The 12,385-nt window shown below is 41.1% G+C and overlaps 1 protein-coding gene across 2 annotated transcripts in view; it reads right to left on the bottom strand.

The window, feature by feature from the left end:
* Positions 1-12,385, bottom strand: part of EMCN (endomucin) — a 53,122-nt gene that overhangs the window by 12,866 nt on the left and 27,871 nt on the right. For both annotated transcript variants that reach the window (XM_040065466.2, XM_040065465.2), the window contains 5 exons: positions 7,628-7,660; positions 4,840-4,911; positions 3,164-3,259; positions 1,489-1,513; positions 419-480 (listed from right to left, as the gene is read on the bottom strand). In XM_040065466.2, coding sequence (XP_039921400.1) covers positions 419-480; positions 1,489-1,513; positions 3,164-3,259; positions 4,840-4,911; positions 7,628-7,660 — 288 coding nt within the window. The remainder of the gene's footprint in view (positions 1-418; positions 481-1,488; positions 1,514-3,163; positions 3,260-4,839; positions 4,912-7,627; positions 7,661-12,385) is intronic.

The following is a 12,385-nucleotide window of genomic DNA, read 5'->3' as shown; positions in this document are numbered from 1 at the left end:
TCACATGCGCCATTCACTTAATTTCACCTGAGGGTCCCTTCCAACACAGAACATTCTGTGATTTTGATATTAGCAGTCTTCAAACCTCTTTGTACAGCCAGATCTAGCTGATAAATACCACGATCACTGTTATTCCTGAACATCCCTAGCTAGATCGCTTACCATCAATGATTTAAATAAAATATTTTCCAAAACCCACCATGCTTCTCATTCCCAAATACTGACAGCACACAGTACAGAGCTGACTGCAGCTCTACAGGATCACAGTCTGGGGATTTGCTCTGTAGAGGAATTGTTTGCAGTGACTTTAACCTGACAGGAACTGAAGATGGGTTTGTTATTGCAAATGACATCCCAAAAACTGCTCTTCTCTGAGCTCAGAGAAGGAAGCAGACACACACACAAAGGAAACACTCACCAGTCTCAGGAGAAGTTGTCTTCACAGAAAGAAGTTTGACTCCTTCTCTATCTGACTGGGCCCTGTTGAAGTCAGAAAACATTTAAGCAGTCAGCACACATATTGGTCGTCCAAACAAAATTCTAAGATTATGGTCCTGAGGAGGCAGCATCTACTCCAGTCTAAACTGGCAGGCTTAAAATGGGCTTTGCATGGGGTCATGTGGTACAAAATACCTTATACCAACATCTCTGAAAATACCTTTCTCTTAAAACATGTAATAAATCAAGTTTCATAACTCCAGGTTTAATCTAGGACTTCACAGAAGAGGTACATCTAGGGGAAAAGGAGTAGAATTTTTCTGTCAATGCAAGCCTTTTAGCCATGTTGAATTGCAAAGAAGGAGCACTTCAGATGTCCAGGAAATCAGGGCTACCAAGTAAATCAGCAGACTAAATGTTGCTTTTGGTCGTACAAGCAGCCACTGCCAGGCTCAATGGTCTTTAGTTTGTATCTTCCAATGGATCTTTCTCAGTTTCTCTTCACTCACACTCCTTATGCCACTGCTGTTTCAATGGAGGCTATGCAAATGGTGTAGTGGAAACAAGATGGGACAGAGGAACATGATATAATGGGGAACAAAAGAAATATATATAAAAATAATCCAGAATAAAAAGGAAACACACTAAAAAGAGAGAAAACATGAACACATGAACAAAAGAAGGGTGGTGGGAAAAGATGTGGGGGTAGAGGAGAGGGATCAATGGGGCAAAAAGTGAAAAAAAAAAAGAAAAAAGACTGTGCCAATGATTCCCGTGGCACAGCATAAGCTGTTTATCCATTTCAAAAGGATCAATTGCAAAATAGTTGAGAGTCACCACATTTCTATCCATGCTGAAACAGCTGCTTATCATGCAATGAGGTCTACAATAACTGCAAGTGCAGCACTTTCAACAGGATATTTCTCTTTGGGGTGGCAATTGATTACTATGTTTAAACAGAGGAAGATCAAAGAAAATCCTATGCAAAATCTACTATATTTACAAGCGTCCTGTGATAGAGCTCAAAGCAATGAAAAGGATTCAACCTACTGTTCAGCGCCATTCTCTTGTCTCTCTGGAAGAAGAAAAAAAGTTAATATCATTTTGATTGCTGGAATTCAAACCCCAAACATTTAGACATGGCTATTGCAGTTGCTGGCAGAAGGCTCAGTTGCGATTTTGCAGTATTGCATTAAGTTCATAAACACAATCAACCAGCTTGAACAGTAATTTTTATTTTTCCGGTCATCTATGGAAATGAACTGATGTTGCTTGTACCGACGCTTCTGGAAATCAGGGAGAATGACATTCAACTTGTCCAAGAGCACAACAGAAGCACATTTTTCCTGCAGCTCCCAGGTCCCTGGGTATCTGGCAGAGAGGATGTGAGCGTGTTCACGAGTATACAACAACTGAGCTAAGAGATACAGGGTAAGGGGACTGAGGGAACAAGAGTGTACCCCCTGGGGGTACAGCCTGGCATGATGTCTGAGAAACAGAGTTTGTCATCCCTGCTGATGAGGAACAGGTTTGTCCCCTAAATGAATCATATGCTGAATGTATTTTATGCTTATGTGTAAGTGTGGGCAGATGGAAGGGGCCAGGGGGTTACATCAGAGATGTGGAGCCAACTCCATGGCACCAAGCACCGGGGAAGTGCAGTGGATAGATCTGAGCAAATCCTACAGGAAGCACTACAGATATCTACCCTATCTTCCAAATGAATTTGCTAATACAGTGCCTGATGACATTTGTGCATCAGTAGGCTGGTAAGGAAATGTTCTTAATTTTACATCTTTATCTCTTGACTCTGAATATTTAGTAACTTCCTAAGTGAGGATCACACCTTCCTCTGTTTATCTGTGTCTGTTTTTCCATGTCATTGGCTAAATTGGTTGTGACACACTGTTTGTCTTGGTTTACAGCTTCAACACCCTGTTGTGATTTTGTATTTCCAAGGCCTGGTGATTTCACAGTTCTGCACAAGTCTCCTAACTCATGCCAGCTCACAGGGACAGAAAAACCACAGTCTGGATTCAGATCTGGGTTTTCACTTAATGGAAATTTACACTTACCTGTGGCCTACTTGGGCAACCCTGAAACATTTGGCAAATGGACTTTGATGGAGCTATAATCCATTATCTTAAGTATTTAATGGACAGCAAAGAAATAGAGACTTTAGCTGCTCTGTCAAAATGACTATTTCTGAAAATACTGTTTGCTCAGGGATTTTGCTCCATGCATATTATACTGTTACTGGAAAATTTTACTCATGCATCATGTACATGTGTGTGTATGTATGTATCAGGTATATCCCAAAATAAAACACTGATATTTCTTTGCCTGTATTTAGAAGAAAGATAAAATAAAGTGATTTTGTTGAACAACTTCGAACTTAGTTTTCACTATTTCGATCTGATTGATTGTGTTAGCACAGGTGTTTGTTAGATCTTTGTAGCTGCAAAAGCATGAACAAAAAGCTTTACAGCATTATATATTCTCCAAAAATAATTTTTGCTCACACTGGTCTTCCCACTGATTTTGAAAATGAAGTGCTAGTTTCCCAATATAGGCAAAACACAAAATACAAAAAGTTTTCCCATTAGACTACCACAACAGTGGTGGTTAAGGTAATCCAAAAGAGATCTTTTATTAGTAAAAAGCACATTGACTTCTCCCCTCCCCACCCCCCTCCCCCCTTTTGCAGAGAAAGCAAACCAAATACCTGGAGTTTTCTTCTGGCACATTTTGTACAAAGCCACCAGTGAGAAGACAAGGAGGGTAATGACTATCAGGGTGATGACAATTGGCAAGATAACATCTGCAAAAGAGGGAGAACATAATTTTAACTGCTGCCTTTGACTTACATTGCTTCTGTGTACTTGCACACACTGAGGTGAGAGGTGCTTCCAGCTCCACTTCACCAAACATTACCCATTTCTCTGGAGAGGGTAACCTACTGCTCCTGTTATTCTTCCTACAACCACTGAGCCTCAGGCTTGGATGCTTTGTGGAGGGAAGACTTAGGCTTCTTCATTCTCCCACAAGCCTTACTCCTTCCCTGACACTCATGCTGCCCTGTGGAACTGGTTTCACCCATTTTTCAATAAAAGAACAAGGTTTCAGCACCTGCTCCACTGGGCCCACCATAATTTTGATGAAAACACTCATCATTCAACCCCAGTGTTGATGGCCTCCAAAGTTTTTGTGATAAAGTCGTGCTCCAGAAATAAATTTTTTAAACATGCAATTTATTTTTTCCTCTGTTTTTTTTTTTTTTTTTTTTTTTTGGGGGGGGGGGGGGGGCGGAATAGAAACCAAAACCAAAAAAAACCAAACCAAAAAATGCAGCCCTGTCTGAAATTCAGCAACTGAAGCGATTATGTTGCTTTTAACATTGTGCACCCAGAAAGACACCAAGGAATTACATAATTCAGTAATATTCTCCACGGCGCTTACAACCAGGGATAGAAAATGCAAGATCTCCTTTTAAAATGAGGACATTTCTTTCCTTTTATTATTTCCCACCATCTGCCATTTCCTGACAGGTGTTTCCCAGCCAAGAACCAAAAAAAGGAAAGAATTATGTAATGAAGAGAAGCTTTCCCTGGGAAGTATATAAGCCCAGCTTCTCCCTCTTTTTCGTTTCTCTGGCAGCAACCGGCCACATTCAAATTCAGCAGGCACTCTCCTGCCTGCTGGCCTCAGCCCTGTGTCAGGGGGAGGCTGCATTCAATGGCTCTGGATGCAATTAATGTTTAATATTCACACAGATGTGTCTGTGCATCTATGGGACTAGAGGGAGACAGTATACAGTGGGAAAACATCAAACATATTTTGCTTAGTCAGTACTCTGGGTAGGAAACAGCAAAGCTGCAGCAACACTCCTATCCCAGAGATGCATAATATTGAAATGGAAGATTAAGTAGCGTGCGTCACGCAAATATCAGGTGCTTAAAGAGTCTGCAGAAGACTGCCTCCTAGACCTTCTCTCCCACGGCAATATGAGTAATATATTCATATCAGACATCCACAACAATGCATTCATATAATACGTACAAAATGTATATGAGCAACTTTTTCGTATGTTCCCTTGTGTCTTCTCTAACAGGGGATAACTCTTTTTTTTTTGGTTTATTTTTCAATTTTACCACTTTGATTGAGTCCTTGGGAATAATTGTGCTGCTCTGCAGTGAGAGCGGTGTCAACTTATTGAGCTCTGTTTCTCTTTGAGAGGAGTTTTATAACCACCATTTAAATTTGGTTTGTAATAGGGCCTAAGTCTGGTAAGGCCAGAAATAAAACTGCCGTTTTCATTTGTCTGCTACTCCAATGACTCATCAAAAGCAAAACTGATCAACAGAAAACTCCTAAGCTGGACAATTAAGGAGGAACACTTACTAGAATAGCTGATATCACTCCCTGTCTGAGTCTGGTTTCCAGAACTGTTTTTAGGACTTTCAGAAGTTGGCTCTGCAAAAGAAATAGTGCCTTTCAGGTAAACACATACTGTCAGAATTCCCCAAACAACTCCCTCTGAAAAATTACCCTCCCAAAATAATTTCTGTCCCCAGAGTTCTGAAGATTCACTTGGTGCTTCACATCTATATTTCTTCTCAATAATACTTGGATAACTTGGCAAGAGCAGTGAAAAAATTTACCTGACATGGCCTAAAGAAACATACACTTTGCATGGGTGCAGATTTCCCTAGGATCCTCTGCTTGTCCACTTACAGGTTAGGAGCTACAAACTTTTTCACTTTTAGGAGGTTGTCGTACTCTTCAACATTACTAGAGAATTTTTATCAAGCAAATAAACAAGAAAGAGCATGGAAATTGGACTTGTCTCCAAGAGAAGAAAGACCAAAGTATTTCACTGCTAATTAAAAAAAAAATAGTGCTAATAGTAGATGAAGAAGTCCGAGGAGTTGCAATATTAGTAGATAGCAAGTTTCTTGACTGTTGTTATAGAGGACTGTGCCTGCTCTCTGCCCCATTTGGAGAGAGCAATGTTGTGAGCCTCTGGGACATTTTGTAAGGCTGGGTTTAAGGGAATGCATTTCTACCTTCCGGTCTTCATCTGAATTTGAGTCAGGTATCAACAACGCAAAATATTTATTACCTTGCTGCATACAGCCTATGAAAAAACAATCACTGAACTTCCAGAGAGGAAACAGAAAATGCAAACATTGGCATTTCCCTAGGTACACTATATAGCACATGAGATTGCGTTCCATATTGGATGGAGGCTTGAGCAGACAAGTGCTCACTGCCACTGAAGGAGCCGACTGGCTGGACAGACGTGATGCAAGGTCAAGCATTTCCATTGCCTGGCTAAACACCAGAAGTGGCTCTTAAACAAAGGTGTCTGGGTAAGGTGATCTGTTCAAAAAAGGTCCTAGCAGAGGTTACAGCTACATTTATAAGTAGTGAGAACATGGTATCAGCCACTGAGGTTTTGTTGGTCAAGTACCTATTCGCAATCCACACCGGTAGGACTGCATGGTTCCTCTTTCCAAGAACAAAAGAGGGCTCAAATTGTAGGGTGGAAGTTATGAAATTAATTAAGTTATTGAAACCAATGTCCTAGTGTCATTTTAGGGTCTAGAATATAATTTTGTTCTGCTAAGTCTCTGGAAGATATGTCCCTATTTTTACAGAAACTTTTATGTAGGCAGTACTTGTAACTCTAATCCATGGAGTTAGTTTGGTTTGTTTGTCCCAACTGTGTAGGAATTCCTCTTCCTTGCAAAACTGATTCTAAACTCATGACTGCCATTAAAAAATGTTTTGGTGATTGTTTTCTTTCCTTCTTCCCCACTCTTCTACCTTCATTTGTCTGGACATAGACAGAAGCCTCCTGGAGAAAAATGATCACTTACTAAATGCTTGTGTGGTGCCTAAACAATGCAGACATAGCTGAAACATCATGATGCTATTGTGCAGGAAACAATAATTGTCCAAGACTTTATCTCTGAAAAGTCACTGTTTCTTTAAAGCAGAAGTTCTCTTTCCCTTGCTGCCTGTCTGCTGAGGGGTGATAATGTAAGGTTGGAAACTGAGCCATCATCAAGTGACTAAAATAATTCCTATGCATTCTTAATTCCATGTGATTGCTTTCAGATTTCCCAAGGAAATACTACTGCCTTTTTGTTACCTTATCTGGTATACTACATGATATACAGGGCAAGCAGGCAATTATCACAGCAATGAGTTACCCTGGATACTGACTGGAAATGTCAACAGAAAGAAACCGCACTGAAAAACAGGAATGCGTATCCCAGCATTTGTGCAGGAGATGTGTGTCTCTCCTCAGGAGAAAAATTGAGGACTGAAATCCACTGTGTTTTTTTTGTTGTTGTTGTTTTTGTTTCTCCCCCGGTTATCTGTTAATTGACCAAGATGTAAGTAATGAAAGAAAGCAAAATCCTTTGGTTAGCATTTTGACTACTTGTGACCATCAATATGAAATATGACAGCTGAAAAGAAACTTCACTGAATAAAACAGAGTAAGGAACTAAAACCTTAAGTTCATTTCCCCACTTCTTTCATTAAAGTTTCTCACAAGTCAGCCCCTCCAGCCTAGTTTGTCTGGGTCTGGAAAGTATTTTCCAGCTATGGAATAATCTGGGATCAGAACAAAAATGAATTGGAGAAATACATCCACTGTGGTAACAGGAGGGCCAAGATTTTGCAGGCAGCAGCAGCAAGAACTGCAGGGACCAGTGCAGAAGAGACTGTTTCCTGATAATCCCAGAGAAAGGAAAATAGGACAATACAGGTTCATTAGCACAGGAAACTTGCCTTACTCTGGGACTTGCTGCTTCTCACTACAGGACGAGGAACAAGAGCCACTGACAAGAACGAGCTCCTTGGTAAACACTCTATTTATAACAGCTTCCCATTGCATCATGTAATATGCCAGGCCTGATTTTTTTCTGTGGTCCCACCCTGTTTTCTTTCCAGTAGCTGCTAGTCCAACATGGTATTCAGTTGAAATCACAGCAAAATTACTCAATGCTACAAGCTGAACATCACCCTTCCGCTGCTCTGTACTGTGTTTTAGGTACATTATTCCCCAGATCCTTCTTGCTCCCTGAACATTTCCTTTTCTCAGGCTGCCCTTCTCCCACCCCACACCAGCCTTTTTCATCCGTGTGCATAGACCAACCTCTTCTATCGCTCTTACTTGTTGAATTTGTTGGAGAGCTCATGGGAAGGCCTGCAATGAAACAGAAAGAATAGGCTTGTTAATATCTGTTCTAGATGTCCAGAGTCTTCACATCATGCAAACTGGCAGAGGATAGGAACATGCTCAGTAACCACCACAACAAATGCTGCCTCAGCAGTGACATGCTAACACTGTTCCCAAGCTCAGAAAGTCTGAGCTGTAGAAGTCTCCAGCCATCTCTTAGAGATGGGAGCAGAATCCGAAGCCCAGCCTGTACTAGGTTGTTATTCTGCTCAAGAGAGGAAAATCCTGAATTAATCGATACATTCCTTAAAAACTACTTCCAAAAGCGAAAAAGTGCCTGGGAGTGAATAGCTGACATTTAGCTAACAAGTAAGTGTCTTAATAAAAGAAACTAATTGAGACATCCTAAGGAGTCACAAGACCCTTTAAAAAGAAATCTTTGTTTATTGTCTTGGTGCTTGTGGCTAGCAGACTGCCAAGCAGCAGAAGCAAGAGGCACTGGTAATGAGGAAGAAACTGACCTTACAGAGCACTGGCCACAATGCTGACTGGCTCTAGTGTCAGCTTCCCCCAGCTACTTCACAAGTTTTTGGTGCACAACATATTTTTTGTTTTGTTAGCGTGTTGCTGTTCCTGCGTGTCTAGACTGTAGCAGGCTTGGAAATTAGTGTGACTGTGTCCTCTGTGTCTCAGCTGTGTCAGGGTAGGGGATCACAAAGGCAACATCATGAAGGCAGCTGTAACTCCAGGCAGCATTAAGCCTGTTCCCTGACTGCCCAGGTCGCAGTGCTCCTCTAAACAAGTTTCCCCAGGGAGCACAAATCCACTCTTTTACACTCACTACACTTTCTGTGCTGTGGACTGGTGCTTTGCACAAAGGCAGCTCCTACCAGCAGAGCTGTAACACACGTTGTTCTATTGCTGTGAACATACTCTTTGAAAACCAGAATGCTGCTCTTGTTTTTCCTTCTCTCTACACACAATTAAAACCATGGATCACTTCAGCCGCCGGGGTGCAAATAACTGCTTTTGCTAATGGTACATGCGATGAAACTTAAACTGCATTCTAATCACAAACGTCCATGAAAAGTATGTTTAGGTTGAAAAGCTAAGTACTTAAAAGTCAACAGTAAGAGTTCTTCTTGAACATATTAAATATTTGTAACACTAAGTATCCTGAATGCATACAGTTACCTCACCCTGGCTTCCTAGAATGCAGAGGAGACTGTTTTCCTAAGCTTTTTGTCATCTCATCAATCCATCTGCAAACAGCAATATCACTGTGCTCTAAGAGGATCTCTGTGATGAATCATTAAGCAATGTTTATAGCATGTTTGGGCAACGTTACCAACAAAACCAAGCAAAAGCCTTTAGAAGTTAATAAACCACTTGTCAAAAGAACAACACGCAGTACAGAATGCGGGAGGACATACACCTGGCATTAAGGAAACATCCAAATATGATACGACTGCTTATTACCAGAATACTGCTTTTCCTTCAGCTTATAAGGTGTGGGATGCCATGATAAAAATACCATGTGATCACGCAGTATGTGGGCAAACTAGCAAACTGTAAGGCCCTGTGTGTTCATATTCTTGAAGAAAGGCAGAAGACTGTCAAATTTTACAAATAGGTCAATATTTTTTTAAGTCACTTTGAACATTGTCTCTCAAGTCTGTGGAATTTTCCTTTGAACAAGATCCAGCATTATAACATAATTGAACATTTTCCTTTACATTCACTCTTACAAACAAGTCGAAGCCTCTTGGCTCAAATAAAAATAAATAAATAAATTGAAAAAAGTATATAAAGCCCAAGACTGATACCCAAGTTCACCTCAAAGACTTAATGGTTTTCAAACCTGAATGCAGGTGACTTAAGTCTCTGCAAACAGGAAGGGCTGGGGGACATGCGCTTCAGTACCTACTGGCACAACCAAAAGCCATGCAGCTGTCCTGGCCAGACCTCGCCTCTTCAATAAACCCAGACAGCAGAAATGATCCCAGGGAGGAAACGTGACAGCAGCCACCTGCCCTGTATTTCTGGGCCTCTGTTATTTTTTACCAACTGCACACACCTATACGCAATAAAACTACCAGCATCTTTCCGGAAGGTATCTCACCCAGGTTTTGCCAGAGCATGAAAAATTAAATTGGAAAACCTCATGCCTTCCTCTCTCTCCCTGTCTCCAGTATGCAAGGCACTGGTTCACCCTCTGTTCAGAGATTGCTCAGTCCTGCCATGCAAACAAAGCCGTGCTTATCAGAGTGATTCAGTAGGTGCTTTCAGTTTGTGTTTTCTAAACAACCATCCAGTGCCCTTTTTGGTGCAGCCTCACTGGATGCTGTTCTCCAGAAAGAGAAGGAAAAGCAGCATTTCACTTGGTAACAGTTGCTGTAGTTTCCTCTAGCTGCCTGTACAGAGCTTCCTACCTCCTTTGGGGCTGCAAGAAAGATGCTCTGCATAAATAATCTGGGAAGATTTCCAGATTCATCATGAAAAGTGAGGTGTGCAACACTAGCTGTGCTGGGTTCCTCCTTGTGCGGTAAGGAGGACAAGCATGAAAAATTTGGCTCATGACCATGGTTTGATTTGAAATTGCCTGCCTGAGTCAGTTCAGCACTGGTGAGAAGCTCGACAGATGGAGAAAGAGACCAATAACTAAATTCTCCCCACTCTATTCTCCAACAGCCGCTACCTAAGCAGCCTGGATACCCTGCAGTTTGCTACTTCTGGTTTTTGGAGTGCGGCCACATCCAACTGTGCTCACTGGCAAAACAAATGAATACATTTGGCTGATTACTCAGAGGGGATATACCACAATATAAATCAAAGCAAAATTAAAAACTTGAAAAAGCCTTTCTTGCCTTGACCACACCAAAGGCCTGTAATACTGTTAACTGAGGCTTTTTCTGTTATCCATCTCCCAGAAACTTCTGATTTTGTGTCTCTCTCCTTGTGAAGGAGCTGAAGATACAGTGGGTAATTTTTATCTAATATCACTACCCAGAGTTCCTGCAGTTTGTGTACAGAAAGAGTCAAACCCTACTAGTCTTACTCATAAAAATTTTTCTTAGGGAGTTGCCTTCTGTGAATCAAGTGAGTAGGATTTATAATTGGAGGAATGCAATAAAGATATCAATAGATGAAACAGGTTGATTCATCTGACAGTTTATTATAATAGATCATTTAATCTTTCCACCCTGCTGGGTGAACTTAAGCTCATACTGCTTTATGGATTTTTTTGTTGTTTAGATCACAGAATAAAAAGCCACAATACTTGCAGTTTCTCAGATGTATTTAGACTCTAATCTCCAATTTTTCATTAATTAAACAAAAGGAAAAAAATAAATATTAGCAAGCAATCCTCTGTGGAGGTGGAGAAGGAGTGGGAGGTATGTTCTACATGACAGCCAAAGTTAAAGAAGTGCATGTGTCAACGGCACGCATTCAGGATGCCCTCTTTGCTAAAAACAGCCCTTACTGCCTCCTCTAGCCTGGGTGAGCACTATGCAGCACCTCCTCTGTGGCTGATGCTTTCTATCTCTCTCCTTTAATACAGCAGTACTGTTCTCTGATGTTCCTACACATTCTTTCCCAGGCTCCCCCACTCATCTCAGTCGCTCTCCAGCTCTCTGTAGCACTCCTCCCACACCCTGATCTTTTGATATGGCTGATTGGAAATTTCTCTGCAAAATGTGCTTTCTTCTTTTTCTGCATCAAGAAAGGAAACTTTCACCAAAATGGCATTAAAAAAAAAAAAAAAAATGGAAAATGGTCTCAAAACTAAACATATTTAGCCAGCTGGATTATTTTGGTTGGGTATACCAAATAGAAATGTTCTGGTCTGGATCCATTTCACATTAATTCTTCCTCTGAGCTCCCATGCAGAAGATGTGACTCAGATACTTCCAGCTTGCAAGCTATTGTACGCCCCCAAGGGCTGCAGCCCTGGAACACACCAGCCCCTGCTCTGGAGAACAAAAGGCATCCAGCCCCTGAATGCAAAATTCTGGAGACCTAGAAATAAATAATCTAATGGCAGTATGAGAGGTGGCATTTCCTCTAGTCTCAGCACAGGATGAAACAACTGGCTTCACACTTGCACTGCCTTAAAGATATTAGGGTGCAGCATATGGCTTCCCCTGGGCATGAGCAATTGCACAGAAAGAAATCTGAGAAGAAATCTGCTTAGAAGGAGCCAAGACATTTTTTCTTTTTTTAACACGCACTTAGAATAAGGGAGCAAGAGTGCTCTAAGGCCTAACCATTTGGGATAGGCTATCTAACACATCAGGGTGAGAAAAGGGATTTCTTGTATACACAAGCTTCAAGAAAGAAGCAAAGAGCTGGTGCTGTGAGGAGACAGGAAAGGTGATAGTGTGGAAATCCTGGTGTGGGCAGAAGTGATTTTGAAATGGCAGTTTTATGAGAACTTGGAGCACTGGCTATGCCAATGATACCTAGACTGACTGCCCCTGGATAGATGGGTTCTTTCTGTCTCAGTCAGGCAATTATAGTTCTGGCTTCTTGGGTAGTCTCTGAACTCAAGAAGATTTACTGGTTTTACAGCAGAGTAAGCTGAGTAAGATGATGACTTTTGCAAACAAACCCCAGGAAGGTTGTAAAACTTTCTTGACAAGTTTTAAATGTAAAATGTAATTGCATACACAGCATAGTAGGTAATTCAATACACATGATGCACAGTCAGATATGCATTACAATTGAATATTAACCTGGAGAATATACCTG

The sequence above is a fragment of the Hirundo rustica genome, chromosome 5 (genome assembly GCF_015227805.2).
Source record: "Hirundo rustica isolate bHirRus1 chromosome 5, bHirRus1.pri.v3, whole genome shotgun sequence".
Classification (NCBI taxonomy): Eukaryota; Metazoa; Chordata; class Aves; order Passeriformes; family Hirundinidae; genus Hirundo; species Hirundo rustica.
The sequence above is the reverse complement of the archived record's forward strand: the minus strand, read 5'-3'. Positions and strand labels throughout refer to the sequence as shown.